General features: G+C 45.3%; 1 protein-coding gene across 1 annotated transcript in view; it reads left to right on the forward strand.

Annotated features, from left to right (window-relative positions):
- The first annotated feature begins 13,092 nt into the window (after positions 1-13,092).
- Positions 13,093-15,928, forward strand: part of Notch2 (notch receptor 2) — a 102,511-nt gene continuing 99,675 nt past the window's right edge. The window contains exons 1-2 of the mRNA XM_059266602.1: positions 13,093-13,147; positions 13,857-13,938. Of these exons, the coding sequence (XP_059122585.1) occupies positions 13,093-13,147; positions 13,857-13,938 (137 nt within the window). The remainder of the gene's footprint in view (positions 13,148-13,856; positions 13,939-15,928) is intronic.

The raw sequence follows: 15,928 nt of genomic DNA on the forward strand, positions 1-15,928 counted from the left end.
TGTGGAATGTGGGGGTAAAGCAAGCAAGCACCTTCAGACTTAAAATAGTATGCCCCAAGAAAAACGCTGTTTTGAGCATAGGCTTTTCTTTCGTAAATATTTATAAATTATACAAATGTACAGCCAGTAGCCTGCCCCCTACTCCTGTGTATATACACTCTTAGTAAAGCTTAATCATGTGTTTTTAGACTGTTCTAAAGTTCCCTCCAGCGCCCTGGTGGAGGAGGGTCTTGCACCTCCCCCACCTCTAGGACACACAGACCTCATTTTGCAGACCACTGATCCAGAATGTAAATTGAAGAGTTTAAGGCCAAAGCTATTGGCTCTTTCATTAAATAGATGATCTTCTACTCCCAGCACTTCTAATGCCCCTCTGCAAAGTAGCTTTAGTGAGTTAGTGTTGAGATTAGAAGGCTGTGATTCGGGGCTGGAAAAGATGACAATGGAATGTGTATGTGAATTAAGTTGAATCTGTTATTGAGAGAATCCTGTTTTTTATTTTGAAAAAGGAGAACTAACAACCGTCCCTCGAACATTCTGGCTGGCAGTTGATGTGATTAAGTCTTCCCTCCTCATCATTATGTTGACTAGTCTGGTTCAGAATCCAGAGTTAGGACTTGGTAAATGTTTACTGAAAAAAAAAAAATCAGCCTACTTGAGAGTAACCTAGAAGTGGCAGAGTAATACCATGGGTGATACGTCATGCGTGGGGGTCCCACTGAAGGAGACTAGCATTGTGTAAGGGTTGTGAATTTGTCGTGGACCCTTTCACAGGGCCAGAGTTGAGCAGGACATAGAGCCAAACATGAGAAAAATAGACATCTAGTTGCATTTCAGAGTTTAGAACCCCAGCACTGTGTGGATTAGTTGAGGCAGTGGGACCCTGAGCAGATGCAGCGAAAGATGAGTTTGCTTATGGGAAGAATTTCCATTTTTGTGGTAAAACAGGAGGAATACTGGTTGCCATTTGAGATGTAAAAAGCGGAACAGAACTGGGTAGCTGCAACGTAGCAGATGGACCCATGGGTGCTGTATGTGTAGACATTTCCAGACATTTCTTCAGCTGTGGACATGCCAATCATTTCAGTGCTGGAGCCGTTTAGCTCATTACCGTCACTGGAAAAACGAGTTACACCGAGTGTCCTGCCGAGGGTGAGTCAGCAGCGTCGTCCGCTCTAGCCCAGGACAGTACATTGAGTGAGGTATTCCCAGTCCTGCGGTTTTCCTCCAGCTGAGCAAAGACAGCTGTTGTTCCACATGGGGCTTGGATGCACAATAAGAAGTTGCCCGTTTGCTTTTCTTTTGATGGTAGCCCTCTCCTCTTGCTTTTTTGTGCTCTGATACTTTTCAAAACTGTTTGTTTTTATTTCCTTCAGATTTTTGTCATTGGATTTCTTGAATTTGGTAGAGTAATTATATAGTGTTTTGTTTTTGTTTTTGTTTTTTTAAAAACAAAGTAGTTTTGTTTGTTTTTTAAAAACAAAATGTAGTCTAAAACTACATTTTAATTTATCTAATAATCCAAAGTCCTGGGTTGCTACATGGTGTCTGATAGTCCTAAAAATGTCACAGAGATGGGCAGGAGAGGTGACTCAGTGGCCACGAGCATGTACTCCTCCTATAGAGACCACAGTTTCAGGTCTCACATCTGACTCTCACAACCACCTGTAACTCCAGCTCCAGGGGATCTGATGCCCTTTTCTGGCCTCTGTGGGCACCATGACTCATGCGCCCAAACCTACACTCAAACACATATACACAGGAGTGAAAAATCTTTAAAAAATGCCATTAAGACAGCAGGAAAGTGATCCATTTTTAAACATCTTTTTTTTTTCACTAAATAAACTTTATGTGTATTGCTCTTTTGCCTGCATGCATATCTATGCCCCGTGTATATGCAGTGCTGTGCCCACAGAACCCAAAAGGTCTCCTAGGACTAGAGTTACAGATGGTTATGAGCTGCCATATGGGTGCTGGGAATTGAACCTGTGTCCATAGGAAGACGAACCAGTGCTCTGAACCTCTGAGCCATCTGTCCAGCCCCTCAACATTATAGTTTTTAAAATTACTTATTTTTTTTTATGTGTATGGATGTTTTGCTTGCATGCATGTCTGTGCGTCACATGCATGCTATGCTTAAGGAGGCTCAAAAAAGGTGTTGTACTGGAGTTACAGATGGTGGTTAGCCACCACGTGGGTGCTGGGAATCAAACTTGGGTCCTCTGGAAGAGCAGCCAGTGCTCGTAATCACTGAGACGTCTCCCCAGTTCTTATTTTGTACAGTGTTTAAGTAGTGCAGACATGAAGCAAGATGCCACTTTTGGGACAGTGTGCCAAACTGTAGTAATGAAATTTATATTTTGTCTTTGGAAAACAAAGAGTCTGGGGGTCTGGGCCTTGTAGAGAGAATGAACTAAGGTTTCCATGGATCCAGCAACATTAAGGGCGTGTGTCAGGGTAGTTTATTTCTTGTTTTGGGAAGGTAGACTTTTCTCTGTCTTTGTTGATTTTTTTAATTGGACAGAAGCTGTCCAGATGAGAAAATCCTCAGTCTCCTATGGCATTTTTGGTTTACCACATTAGTCAGTACCGGCCTTCTCTCAGTAGCAGGCCACGCTTTTCCTGTTCAGTGGTTCAGTTTTCATGAGCTCAGTTTGCAGATGTGTGTTTTATTTTGGAGGTATTTATAGCTAACTGTTTGAATTCCAGATTATTTGATCCAGTGCTGGTGACTGCTTACTGATGCTAGGCTCATCATTTGTAAGAGTAAAATCCTGTCAGGATGAGGTACAGTCGTTCCTGGGTTCTGGGTCTAGCTCTTAACTCCTGAATGTTCTCTTCCTTCCTTAATGCTATTTTGTTATTGAGAAGAAATGGTGTTTAGTTGCAGGGTTTTGTTTTGTTTTGTTTTAAAGGAAGAACTCTTTCAACAGTTTCAGCCTCTCCTCTGCCCCTTTTAGCCCCATAAGGTAACTTATTTTGTTTTGTTTCCCAGGGTTGATCTGCTTTCCAAAATGGGATTCTCCTGTGGAGGAGATGGGTGATAGTAATGAATGCATGTCACCCCTTAGGGCTTGGCTGTCCAGGGTGGGTCTGGAATACAACACTGGCAGCCTTTCTTGTACTAGGAACTCAGCCCTGGCTTCCACAAGCGTGTGGTCTTTGGTCTTTGGCATAAATGTTTTTCATATGCATGGCTAATATGTACTTGGCTGTCTATTTGATGAGACTGTTTTAGTCACAGATGTGAATTATGCAAGTTTGCAGGATTTTTTTTTTTTTTTTTTTTTTTGTACCTAATGCAGGATCAGTAGATAAACAACAACAAAAACCCAAACTGCATTTGCTGGGTGGTGGTGGTAGTGGTGGTGTTGGTGGCGGCGGTGGTGGCACACACCTTTAATCCCAGCACTTAGAAGGCAGAGGCATGAGGATCTTTGTGAGTTGAAGGCCAGCCTGGTCTACAGAGTGAGTTCCAGGACAGCCAGGGCTACACTACAGAGAGAAACCCTGTTTCAAAAAAACAAAACAAAACAAAAACAAACAAACAAACAGAAAAACCTGTGCATTCTAGCTCTGGCTTGGATCTTTCATCTGTATGGCTGTAGGCAAGTTTTTTACTTTTTGAAATGCGGTTTCCTCTTTTGCAAAATGGTGCTAATGTCCATTTGCATGCCTCGTAGGGTCATGGGATTACTAGAGAGCATTTGTATGAAAATACCTGGCTGACCTGTGAGCATAGTTTATTCGCGAATTGTTTTTGGACAGTTAGTCTGTGTACAGTTGTTGGGAAAGTGCTAACCAGCTCTCTGGTTTACTTCTTGGTCACCAAATATTTATAGACCTGGGTGGAGGGATGGAGGCAGAAATCAGGTGAGAGTTGCTGTCCACTAGGAGCTGGGCTCTCAGTCTTAAATACATCCTGTAGAGTGCTGTCTGTGGTCTTTGGTGCTCAGTCAACAGCAGCTTCATCTGTGGTTGGAGTGGGTGCCTTTGACTCACTAGCTCTATGGCTTGGGATGTGGCTAGCTCATTTCTGAAATTCTTGTCCTCAGAGTTCCTCCGTGAGGTCACCACTAGCAGGTTTGGGGTTGTTTTCTGTGCAGACATGTGAGCTGTGCAGAAGCTCACTGTGTTCAAAATCATAATCTTGCCTAACTTATAAAGTTAACAGCTTGAAAGCCAGATTGTGTTGCAGAGGCAGGCAGGAGCTAGATACTCGGTTTGTTTGAATTTTTTTTTTTTTTTTTAATTTAAACTATAAAACCTGGAGTATTTGAGCCTTTCCATGGAGACATATTTGGGCCTATAGCCAAAGTGATTACAATGTCCTGGTTTTACTATCGTCAGTGAGGTAATCGTGGGTTTGGGGAGGGGGTGGGTGTTTACTCTCTGGACTACACCGTCAACCCTGTCACTGACTCCTTTGTCCCTTTGCTTGAACCCGGGCTTACACCAATACCGGTTTTTCGGAAGGATTTAACCCTGGTAATGTGATGAGGTGATGGTGGGAAGGCTGGTCCCACTGGGCATGGAGTGGTGTAACTGGTGAACTCCCTCTGTAATCCCTCTTGTTTAGCAGGCGTCTCACTCCCATGTCCCCGAAGGGCAGAGATTGTTATTGAGGAGAGAATTTTAAGAGTGATAAACAAAAGGGATTGAGGTACCTCCTCCACCAGGTCTCTGTGTCCCTAGGAGGCTATAATAAACTGTTGTTTTGCAGGTTTTCTGTGTGCTTCGTGGGAAATTAAGGTCTTGTTTATCATTCTCTTGGTGGGAGATAGAAAATTACTGCTCTCTCCATCCCTTGGGCAGTTCAGCTTGGCAGTCATTTCCCAAGCATTGACCGTGGGCCTGTCCTCACAGCTGGGTTGACCTAGGTGGAGCAGAAGGGGCTAGCGTTGCCTTAGTTCCAGCACCCACATTTGCTTCTGGAACTCTCTTAGGCAGACAGGAGGAAGGACAGAAAGGAAGATGAGGTGGGGGTGAAGGCCATTCACTCTTCCAGACCCTTCAGGGAGCTTATGACTTGGGCATGAGGAATGGCGGATGGAGGGGCAGCACCTTGTACAGAAATTACCCTCAAACTTTAATATTTTGGAGTTTACATTGTCACTGATGACCTTTCCGTGACCACTGGACTGAAGGCAGCATGGAGCCGTCTCTTGGCCTCTCTAGACCCGAGGAGAACTTTAACCATGAGGGTTTCTCAGTTGTCTTAGTTGGGGGACTGGGGTTTGGCAAAGGCGCTCCTTGGCAGTGGGGATCCACGGCTGTCGTCAGCTCCGATTCTGCAGCGGCTACCTCTTTTCTGTTGTCCTCACGTGGATACGAGTGAACTTAAATTTCTGTGTGAGGAAATAAATTAACTGAAGGGAGAAACAGAAGTGTGGGACTGTGTGCCGTGTGTCCTCCTCACGTGTACTACAGTGGGGATGTAGTACATCCTGCTGGCTCCCTCTGGTCCCAGGATTTGGACTCTGGGTGTGATGTACATCCACCATCTCCAGTCTCCAGATTTACTTTTCTCACAGCGTGTTTCTGTGCTGATTTGGAGTATCAGACATAGGCCAGGGATTTAGGACCTTTTGAGGCTCCTGGATTTAGACAATTCTCAGTGACGTGTGCAGGAATGCTGGGGTTGAATACCATGCACGGGTGAGTGGGGTTGGTTTGGGGCTGTGGTATAGAGCGCCTGTGACCCAGATAATCGTCTAGAAGCCACCCTCTGCGGACTTGTACACTTCAGAACACAGGGTTGGACTCCATGCCATCCCCTGATCGCCTCCTCACCATCTGCACATCCGTTATGGTATGCTGGTGACTCCTGCCCAGCCCTGGTTCTGTGAACAGCCTCCATTCCCACCACACACGGGTATTTTTGAAAAAGACCGAGGATGGACGCTGGTGAGGAAATCTGAGACTCATCGCTGGATTTTCCCTGCTTGGTTTTGGGAAGTTGCCACGATGTTTTTTTCAATAGCATTTAACAATCACAGGTTTTTTTCCTTTTTAATATAACTTTGTGTCTCAGCCTCTTTTTAACTTTTTCTTTTCTACCTCTGGATGAACAAACACTAGACATTGTCTTCTCCATTTAAAAGCACTCAGCAATTTAAGCTAAAAAGACACTTTGCTGCTTTTTGGGGGAGGGTAGCAAGAAAATTACATATATTTATAAATTTTTTTCCTAGTAAGGATACTTAAAAACTTCTGTTTAAAATTATGGGTTTTTAAAAATATTAAGTTGTACTTAACAAACTAGATTTTTGTTTTGTTTTGTTTTAACCTTTATAATGGGGGTGGGGAGGTGGCTACTAAAAGTGCAGGAAATTGGTGGCAGGCAAAATTTGTCTTGATCAGAGGACAGATAGAGATAGTAGAGCAGATCAGATGGAAGGTCTCAGTTCCGGCTCAGACCGGCCTCTTGAACACTACGTGTTTAGCCTCTGGGCATGGCGCGTCTTCCTCTCGGTGAGGCTTTAGTGCAGTCTTGAGCCTGTGGGCTTGTGAACTCAGTGTCTGTTTTGGTTGGTGGCGTTTCTTCCCCAGGTGGGTATGTAGGCTGAGGAAATACATCAGGGCTTCTGGGGCCCGTGCTGGGACTTCCTGATCAATGGATGTGTCAGGAGCTAAAGCACTCACCACTGAGAACAGGCGTCTTCACGTGGGTTTCCTGCAGTTTTCACTGTTGAGGTGTTTGTTTCTTTGTTGTTTGTATTTGCCAGCTAGTTGTAGATTATTTTGCTTCTATCCGACCTCTTCAGGCAGTGTCTCCTTGGTACACTTGACTGACGGTGTACAGGGGCTGGTCAGAGGGAAAATTGTCACCTGTGCAAGTTTTACCTTTTTAAAGGCTTATTTTAGTTATGCATATAAGCATGTGCGTGTGCACGCGCACATGAGTGCATGTGCTCACCAAAGCCAGAAGAGGGCGTCATCGGATCCCCTATGCCCTTTACAGGTGGTAGTGAGCCTTTTGATGTGGGTGCTAGGGCGAGCAGTGTGTACTCTCAGACACCATGACATCTCTCTCGCCCCTACTCATGCGTATTTTAAGACAGGAACTTTGAAAGGTGTTTGAGTTTTGCTGAGATTAGAAATGTATGATTATACTTTCTCAACTTTTATCTTGTTAAAGGCCAGGACATTTATGCCATCTCCTTCCTTTTATTTTACTTCCTATCCCGACAAAAGTAAAATCTGTATCAGAGTCTCATTCGGGTGTTCCCATGCTCAGGAAAACTGAAGACTTTGAACATTTTAAACACATAAGCTGATTGTTGGGTCTCTTAATAGGTTTTTATCTTAGATATAATGTCATAGTGAGTACCACACACCTTCCATGGTCCAGGCACATGGAGACAGATCTTCTTTGCTAGTCAAGGCCACTGTCTTTCAATAACTTTTAAAGACGTGAGGGTGAGAGTATGATATACCTGCCCAAGCTGCCGTGGAAGCAACATCAAGGCAAACTGGAGGATGTGCTGCCTTGTTAAGGAAGGCTATGCTTCCTGCTTCAGAATGCAAGTAGGAATTAGCAAACTGGAGGAGGAAGATGTAGTTAGTTAGTGCTGGCCAGAGGGAGGACGATGCAGAGATGCTGTTAATAGACTGGCCATGTTCTGGTTCTCGTGTGGGTTTTCAAACCATGAGTCCTATATAGTGTAATCTGCAAGACACAAGAGCTGGAAATTAGCCAGTTGAACTCATTTGCTTTGGCTGACAGTTGAAGTTTAATGTTTTTCCTCTAGTCCCTATGAGAGAAAAGCAAAGGGAGAAGGAAAAAACAAATTGCATAGTTAAACTCCAGTGTGATACAGCATATTGTTGAATTTCATTCCCCCTCCCCCACACACCAACCAAAGGATTCATTATTATGAGTTAGGACCGAATTTCAGTGCTTACTTAGAATCAAGGATTAATGTAGGCTTGTTAGTTTATAGGGATGAAATTTTTTTTTTTTTAATTAAATGAAAATTCTAGATGCTGGGCACAGTGACTCAGCCTCTATAATTCCAGCACCTGAGAGAGAGGGAGAGGGAGGAGGAGGGGGAGGGGGGGGAGGAGGAGGGGGGAGGGAAGGGGAGGGGGAGGGAGGGAGAGAGAGACAGGCAAGAGGATTGTCTAGGAGTTCAAGGATAGCCGGGATTACATAGCCAGTTCGGGGCCAGCCTGGGCTAGATTGAAACACTGTTGCTTCTTTGTTCTAAACCACAGCAGGTTTGAGTTTGGGAAAAGCAGCCAGGACTGTGAACCCTCTAGCTGTCTTGTGTGGTTCTAGAGTCAGCATATTTTAGGTAGGAAACATTTTCTGTTGGGTAATCTCAGTGAAGAATGCAGAGATCCTTGACACATTATTGGGAAAGTAAAAATCAATGTCTCCCTCGCTGCATTCCCCCTTTCCTTTTAATCAAGACTGATTCCAGGAGGAAGACAAATACAACCACTTTGCTTCTGTTTAAATGTGACACTTGGGACTGGAAGCTTCTGTTTGTTTGGCTTTTTTTTTTTTTTCTATTCATGGCTGATCCCCCCACCCACCCCCTTCTCTCCGCGCCAAAAAATAAAAAATGGGATTAAAAAAAATGTAGTGGAAGCTTTGTTGTTTGAAATGGAAGGGTGCTGTGAAAATCATTGCAAATCCCTGGTGTCTCCCCGTCTGCCCTGCATTCTCCTATTTTGGGTAATAATGCAAGCAGTCATTTTAGAAAACATCGCTGAGTTCACTTGACGACACTCCTTTCAGAGGCCTTGTGCCAGAAGCAACAGAGGGACACAGCCAAGTTCCAGCCAGCAACCCAGACTTGGGCTCTCAAATTCTGCTACTTGAAATTTGCATAAACGTTGAAGGGAGAAGAGAAGCGCCCTGTGTCACTGTTCTTCATGTATTTTAGGATCTGCAGCCATTCAGGGCCTTAGAATGTTATCTGAGGGAGCAGTGGGTGTGCATGCTGCAGGCCAAGGGAGCAGGGTAGGAGAAGAATCATGTGAGGCAGACAACAGACAGAGGCTTATTTGAAGAGGCTACAAAGCAACAAGTAATGCCAGTTTAAAACATCACTTGTCAGAGCAACAAGTGAAGCACATTGAAGGCTGCTCAGATTACACCGTCTGGGGTACCAGACTTAATTACTCATGTTAGAGATTCTTCAAACAAAGGGAGGCTTTTAGGCCTGGGATACATAGCTGGCATGGCCCGAAAAGCGCTGGAAAGCCTAGAAAATTGTGATGAGGAATCCACCAAGTCTGGATACCTTTAGTCTGTCTTTAAAAAGAGGAATCCCTGGTGCATTGGACCTGGTGAAAATCAGCGTCACTTATCTTGTTGTTTGCAGTGTTTGTATACAGTGGAGGCTAATAAACTTGGAGCCTCATCTGGACTGAATGGCAGTGCGGGTCTGTGCTGTTTCTTAGTTCTTTGTAGGGAGATTCTGACATTGGGTATCAGAGGGTAGACTGTAGGCATCTAATAAAAAAAAAAAAGCTACGTTTACTGTATTTGTATTTTTCCTAAAGTCATTTGGCTAGGTCACTTTCTGTCTGTTTGTCCCTCCCTTCCCTGTAGGCTGAGTACAGTGTGGCCAGAGACTGTGTGGTTCATGGCTGATCTCCACAGGGTGCTGGTCGAGGACTGTGCTCATAGGTGGTGTGGCCCTTTCGCTCATGTGTCCTGCTAGTTGTACATTTAGTGAATCATTTCTCTTTATTGTCTTTTTACAAGGAGAGCAGTCGGCTCTGCGTGCCTTGTTGGTTTTATTAGCGTGCTGGTGATGGCACCTGGGAAGAATTTACCCCATTTATTGATATCACACTCTGCATTAAATTGTGTCATTTTCCTTTGAAGTTCCTGTGGCTGAACACACTTGAAGTAGCAGCTGTGACCCTGACCAGGCCTTGGCGATCTAGCCCGTCCTGGCCTCCGTGGCCTTTCTCCTGTGGCCATTCTTTAATTCCCATCTCAAGGTCAAAATGTCTGTTAGTTCCCTCTGCCCGGGTGCCCTGCCTGCTCAGGTGGGCCTTTCTTAGTCTATCTGAAGACTTTGTGACTGTGCCTCATTTCTGGGTTTTGTTTCTTCTAGAATGTACACTGTCTAAAGTGGCTTTTATTATCCATTTTCCCCTAAAAGAAGCCGTGTTTGTGAGACAGAAACTCTTAGTCGTTGACCACAATAGCCCTGACATCGGGGCCTGTATCTGCACACCTAGTTGATGCGCTGTGCTCTGAGTATTAGAAAGCCTGCCTCAGCCAGGGTGTGGTAGGCACCTCTTTAATTCCAGCACTCAGGAGGCAGAGGTAGGTGGATCTCTGTGAGTTCGAGGCCAGCCTGGTCTACAGAGTGAGTTCCAGGACAGCTAGGGCTATAATGAGACCCTGTATCAAAAAACTGGGAAGGGGGTGGGGAGAAAACCAGGGGGAGAGTGGGAGGGGAAGAAAGCTGATCTCTAAGCTCTGCACTGAGAATGTGTGATACTGGAAGCTGGCTTCTAAATTTTGTGTCATACTGCCAAGTGACTGAGTGATGAGACAGAAGTCCACCTTTTTGTTTTATTTGTTTTTTGAGACGAGTTTTTCTGTGTAACAGTTCTGCCTGTCCTGGAATTTACCCTGTAGACCAGGTTGGCCTCTAACTCACAGAGATCTGCCTGCCTGTGCCTCTCAAGTGCTGGGATTAAAGGCGTGCGCCACTACCACCCAGTGCTTGTGTGTGTGTGTGTGTGTGTGTGTGTGTGTGTGTGTGTGTGTGGTGCATGTACAGAAATTCAACAATGTGAAAGACTGACCATACTCTGCTACCATGTGCAGTTTATGAAGAGAAGCTGGGCTGGAGTCCAAGGCTCCATCAGCTCTTCGATTTGATTGAACACTTCATTCTCTGACACATGTGAGCTGCCTTCATATTTGCATTTAAGTTGCTAAACTGAAACTTTTGCCTGGAAAGTAAGACCGTTTGATCTTGAGGTGTGGTCTCTCCCCATCTCTCCTGTATTGATCTTGTTTACCGAAGTTTTAATTTTTTATATGACACATAATTACAGTATTCACTTAGAAATAGCCCTAGAATAAAGTCATGAATCTCAAATTTTAGTTTTTCTTTGGTTTACTCAAACTGCTCCCACCTAGATTATCTGAGTTCTTTGTGGTTGACTTAAGTAATTCAGGAGACTTCTTAAGTTGGGCACTCGGGGCTTAGTGCATTTGTTCTGTTCTCAAGTGCAGGGGTTCCTCAGACCTGTAGCCTCACCTGGGAACTCATTAAGGCTGAAGAGTCAGCCCAGTGCTGCTGAACTAGGGGCTTCTGATGCACACTACAGCTTGAAACTCATGGCTTAGTAAACGTTAAAGGTTCAAGGTAGCAGAATCCCACAAACCAGCCAAGGGGCATTAATTATTAGCCTGGGGAGCCCACCCTTTCTTGGGTCCGTGAGTTGGATTGGTTCTTGAAGGCAAGGCTGTGAAGTTATTTGCTAGATTGATTGCCACATATTGACTTTGGGTTGTTTGTATTCCATGAACCTGTCACTGTAATGATTTGCCAGGACACTTAATAGGAACGGGCTGTTTTTTTTTTTTTTTTTCCCTGACCGTGGCTGAGTCATGGGTGGCTGGGTCCTTAATGCTTTCCTGGATAAATTTCTCCATGTATACCGCATATTTCCCATGTACATCTTAAAACTTGGTGTATTTCTTATATATTATTACCGTGTGTGTGCGTGGTGTAATGTTTATGGGTTTGTGTGTGGTACATGCATATGAGTGAGATGGTGAGTGGCCCTGTGTGTACATGTCAGGGCCAGAGGACTGCTGGTGTCTTCCTCTATTTCTTTTTCCCTCACTGTCTTGAGACTAGAAACTTTCTTTGGGGGCTTAGCCTGGCCATACAGTAAGCTCTTGGGCTCTGCCTGTTTATGCCCCTCTCCAAGGTGAGATCCCAGGCATGCACAGCCATGCCTGGCTTATTGCATGGGTCCTTGTGGCTGTGTGCACAGCAAGCACTGTCACCAGCTGAGCCGCCTCCCCAGTCCCTTGCATGTAGTGCCACTTACTGCCGGATCACAGGAGACACCTGGGGCATTTAGTCTGCCCAGGATTGGGTCACAGGTAGGGAACTGAGCCCTAGGAGGCTGTGCCTTGCCTGCAGTTGTACAGTCAGACACGGGAGGATTCGGGACTCTGCAGCTGTGCAGTCAGACACAGGAGGATTCGGGACTCTGCAGCTGTGCAGTCAGACACAGGGGGAAGGATTCGGGATTCATGGTGGCTTTTACTGGTTAGGATTCTTGCAGGGTACACAGCTGAAACTTGCTCTATGCCTTCAGGGTAGTTCTCCTGTCCAGAGACGTTTTCCTTTTTCTCTAAAAAGAAAGAGGAAAAAGCCTGAAAGTCCTCCCTGAAAATAATAAAAGTGTCTAAAGAGAATGAAAAAATCAGTTTGAGAACTGCAGCGTGGAGGAAATAACCTGACATTAACTGTTTTAATTATAGTAGTCACATCGAGCTTATCAGTGTGGGAAGAGGGAGCTCTCGAGTCTTACAGGGAAGCAGCGGGCTGAGAAGATCCCTCTTCCTGAGTCGGCCTGTTCAGTGTGCAGCCCGGTGATCGCCTCCTCGATGCCAGCAGCTGTTTCGGAGAGGGGCTGGGCTTAGCGAGAGGCCTGGATCTCAGGCTCAGTGCTGCACCAGATAACGTCTGATAACATCTGATACCTCATGAGGAAGCCACTTGCCCTCTCTGGCCCTCACTCTGCAGCACATGGTCATAATAACACCCGCCCAGCCACGGTCAGGGGAAGTAGCCGGTCTGTAGTTCAGAGCACAGCCTCTGGGTCTGGTCACCCTGAGTTGATTTTGTGTCTGGCTCTGCCTTGCTGGTGTGATGATGGACAGGCCGCTTGCCCACTCTGTTTCCTCAGCTGTGGAATAGGTGTGATGAAACAGACCTCTCAGGGTTGTTGTCAAGGCTGAATTAGTTCATCTATGCACGGTGTTTGATAAATACTCCCAAGAGGCTTATCAACCTCTTGATTGTTAGAGTGGGTTCTGTCTTGCCTTTCTAGTTGTCCTTAGGAGTCTTGATGTATATTTCGGTGATGAAAATTCCGACCCTAGAAGCTAAACCTCCAGGTGCTATAAGTGTGGAGCCAGGTAGACTTCATCCTCTGCCGACTGAAATCAGTGAAGGTTTATGGGGTGTGCCTTTCCTACACTGAGTCTTTGGGGAGCCCTGGGTGGTCAAGTCTTCGCAGTCTCTCAGGCGGCTTAGGGGAAACAAGAATGTGAGAGCTTGAGTTTCTCTGTGAATGTAAAGTTACTTTCTGCTTTGTTGACTTCAGTCCCTCTCTCCTTGCCTTTAAAATGAGAGATGGTGATGTATTCCGTGCTCCATAGAATAGTTCCTCTTTTTTTTTTTTTTCGGATTTTGATGGTGGCGGTTGATGCTTGTGGCTCCTTACTGAAGTGCCCTGTTCTATGCAAATGTCACCTGAAGCCAAGCAGCTCCTTAGCATGGTCAGCCACTATCCACTAAACCTTGAGTAGTCAGCGATGGATTCTTACACACTTCTGAAGTGTCTAAATCATGGTCCGAAAGGATCATGGTCCCTTATGGTTGGTACGGCTTTAATGACCTTCCTGTCACTGGGGCATGTGACTGCCAGACATACTGAGCACAGAGAAGTAGGAGGGAGGCTATGGGATGAGCGTCTGTGCTTCTGTGACTTGGGGAGCAAACAAGGGCAAGTCGGTTAAAAGCCTAAAGGGAGATGCAGAGCAGAGGTGATGTGGGGACCCCACTTTGGGGTCTGAGGGTCATGATTGGTGCCTGATTCTGATTCCAGTCTGTCTTTTATTTCAGCTTTGCAGTGTCGAGGTGGTCAAGAGCCCTGTGTGAATGAAGGGACTTGTGTTACCTACCACAATGGCACAGGGTACTGCAGGTGAGTTCTCCCTCTGTGTGTCCACCCTCTCTCCGACAGCAGGCCCTGTGTGAGGTGCGTGAGGTGCGCTCGGGCTGTTTTTATATGTCTGATGCTTCTGTGAAGTGTTACTGGTCCTCACTCTTCTGATGTAGTTCCTGTGGGTGGTGAGGATGGAAGGACATGGGTGTTAGGTAAATGGTTGGTGAGGACATCTTACTAGCCTTCCTTTACCTTCATCATTATGAAAGAGTTTCAGTGAGTGGCTAGTTAACATCTGCCAAGTACTCTCTCTTTTATTTTTCACTTTGACACAGCTTTAGAATCTTTTCTCCCTCAAATACTAGATATAATCATCTTTTTGAGTCACACCAAGTAGATATTTAATTCTGCCCGCTGTAAGTGAATGTAGAATAGTCATTTGAAACTTTGATTTCCTTGTTTAAAGGTCCAGTTCTGAAGGTGAGGCTGTGGAGCGAGATGTATGGGAGCTTGTGGGGTGGAGGAGGGGCAGGTTACGTGGATGGGGAGCCGATTGGACCTGGAAACTTGGTAGCCTTGATTCAAGAGCATTTCTTTTCTGTTTTTCCAATTATCTGTTCTAGCCTGACATTTTTGTTTGAGAAAAGCCACGAGATAATTTCCTAAATAGTTTCTTTTATGTATTTGTTTTCTTATTTTTGAGACAAGGTCCCACTATGTAGCCTTGGCTGGCCTAGAACTCCCTATGTAGACCATGCTGGCCTTGAACTCACTAAGATATGCCTGCCTCTGCTTCCCACAGTCCTCAGATTAAAGGTGTGTACCACCAAACCAAGCTACATTTCTTGCTGATAATACGTTTTCTTAATTTTTTCCTCAGAAGTTTTGGTAGTAAGGTATATCCATTCTCTTTATACCAGAGAAAATAAGATCTGGTGATAGGAAATTGCTGTTACTTCTTCTTTTTTCATTGTGACATTTTCCACCCCAAATAGAATTGAATCTGACCCTGGGATCTAAATTCTTTAATGTCATAAGGCTTTTTTTTCCTCGAGTCAGAATCAATTTTTCTTCCACAGAGTGAAAATATTTTAAGCCGTGACGACAGTAAAATTTAACAATAGTTTGTTTGGATTGGGATTAAGATAACATTGGAAATGAAAGATTTTATGTAACTGATTATGGCTACTAACTTGGTTTTCAGCCGGAAAAACAAAACTCCTGTGGTGCATTCTCCTCCACAGGGAAGATAGTAAGGGAGGGAGTTCAACACCTCGGATTGGCCACCACAGCCTTGTTTGTCTCTTTGCGGATGGCAGTCCGCTGTGTGGTGGCTTGTACTGTTGTAATGACCGGCTCTCCGATGGTGTTAACGGGAGGAGCAGTGTGGTCACATGTTGAGCCCTTTCTCAGTAGATCGTGAAGCCCTGGCTTTGGGCAGTTTTGCATAGCTAATACCTAGTGTGGTGTCTGGTATGCAGCGACTGTAAAGCAGTGAGTTCTGTAGTCTGCCTTCTTCCAGGGCAGTGGTTCTCAGCCTTCCTAACGCCGCGGCCCTTCAATACAGTTCCTCATGCTGTGGTGACCCCAACCGTAAAATTACTTTTCATTGCTACTTCGTAACTGCAATTTTGCCGCTGTTATGAACCGAAATGTAAATATGTGTGTTTTCTGATGGTCTTAGGGGGAAATGAATGATTCTGTGAAAGGGTCATTCAACCCCTAGGTTGAGAACCGATGTTCTAGGGAGGTGTAAACAGACATCTGTTTACCTCAGATGGGGCTCTGCAAGTAGAACCAAGAGCTGATGCCTCCTGAGTCCAGCTCAGTGCATCAGTGAGTTCATTGGTGTCCTTATTGGAGCACAGGTGACTCAAAGGCCACCCCAGGGAAAGGCCCACATGGGGGGTGGGGGTGGTGACAAACTCCTGAAAGCTGCCTTCCTGGCCCTTTCCACACAGTTCACACAACTCCCGGGCAGCTCTACTGAGGCGAGCGTGCTCTCCCCAGCATCTGATTGCTATTTTTG

The sequence above is a fragment of the Peromyscus eremicus genome, chromosome 6, assembly GCF_949786415.1.
Source record: "Peromyscus eremicus chromosome 6, PerEre_H2_v1, whole genome shotgun sequence".
Lineage (NCBI taxonomy): Eukaryota > Metazoa > Chordata > Mammalia > Rodentia > Cricetidae > Peromyscus > Peromyscus eremicus.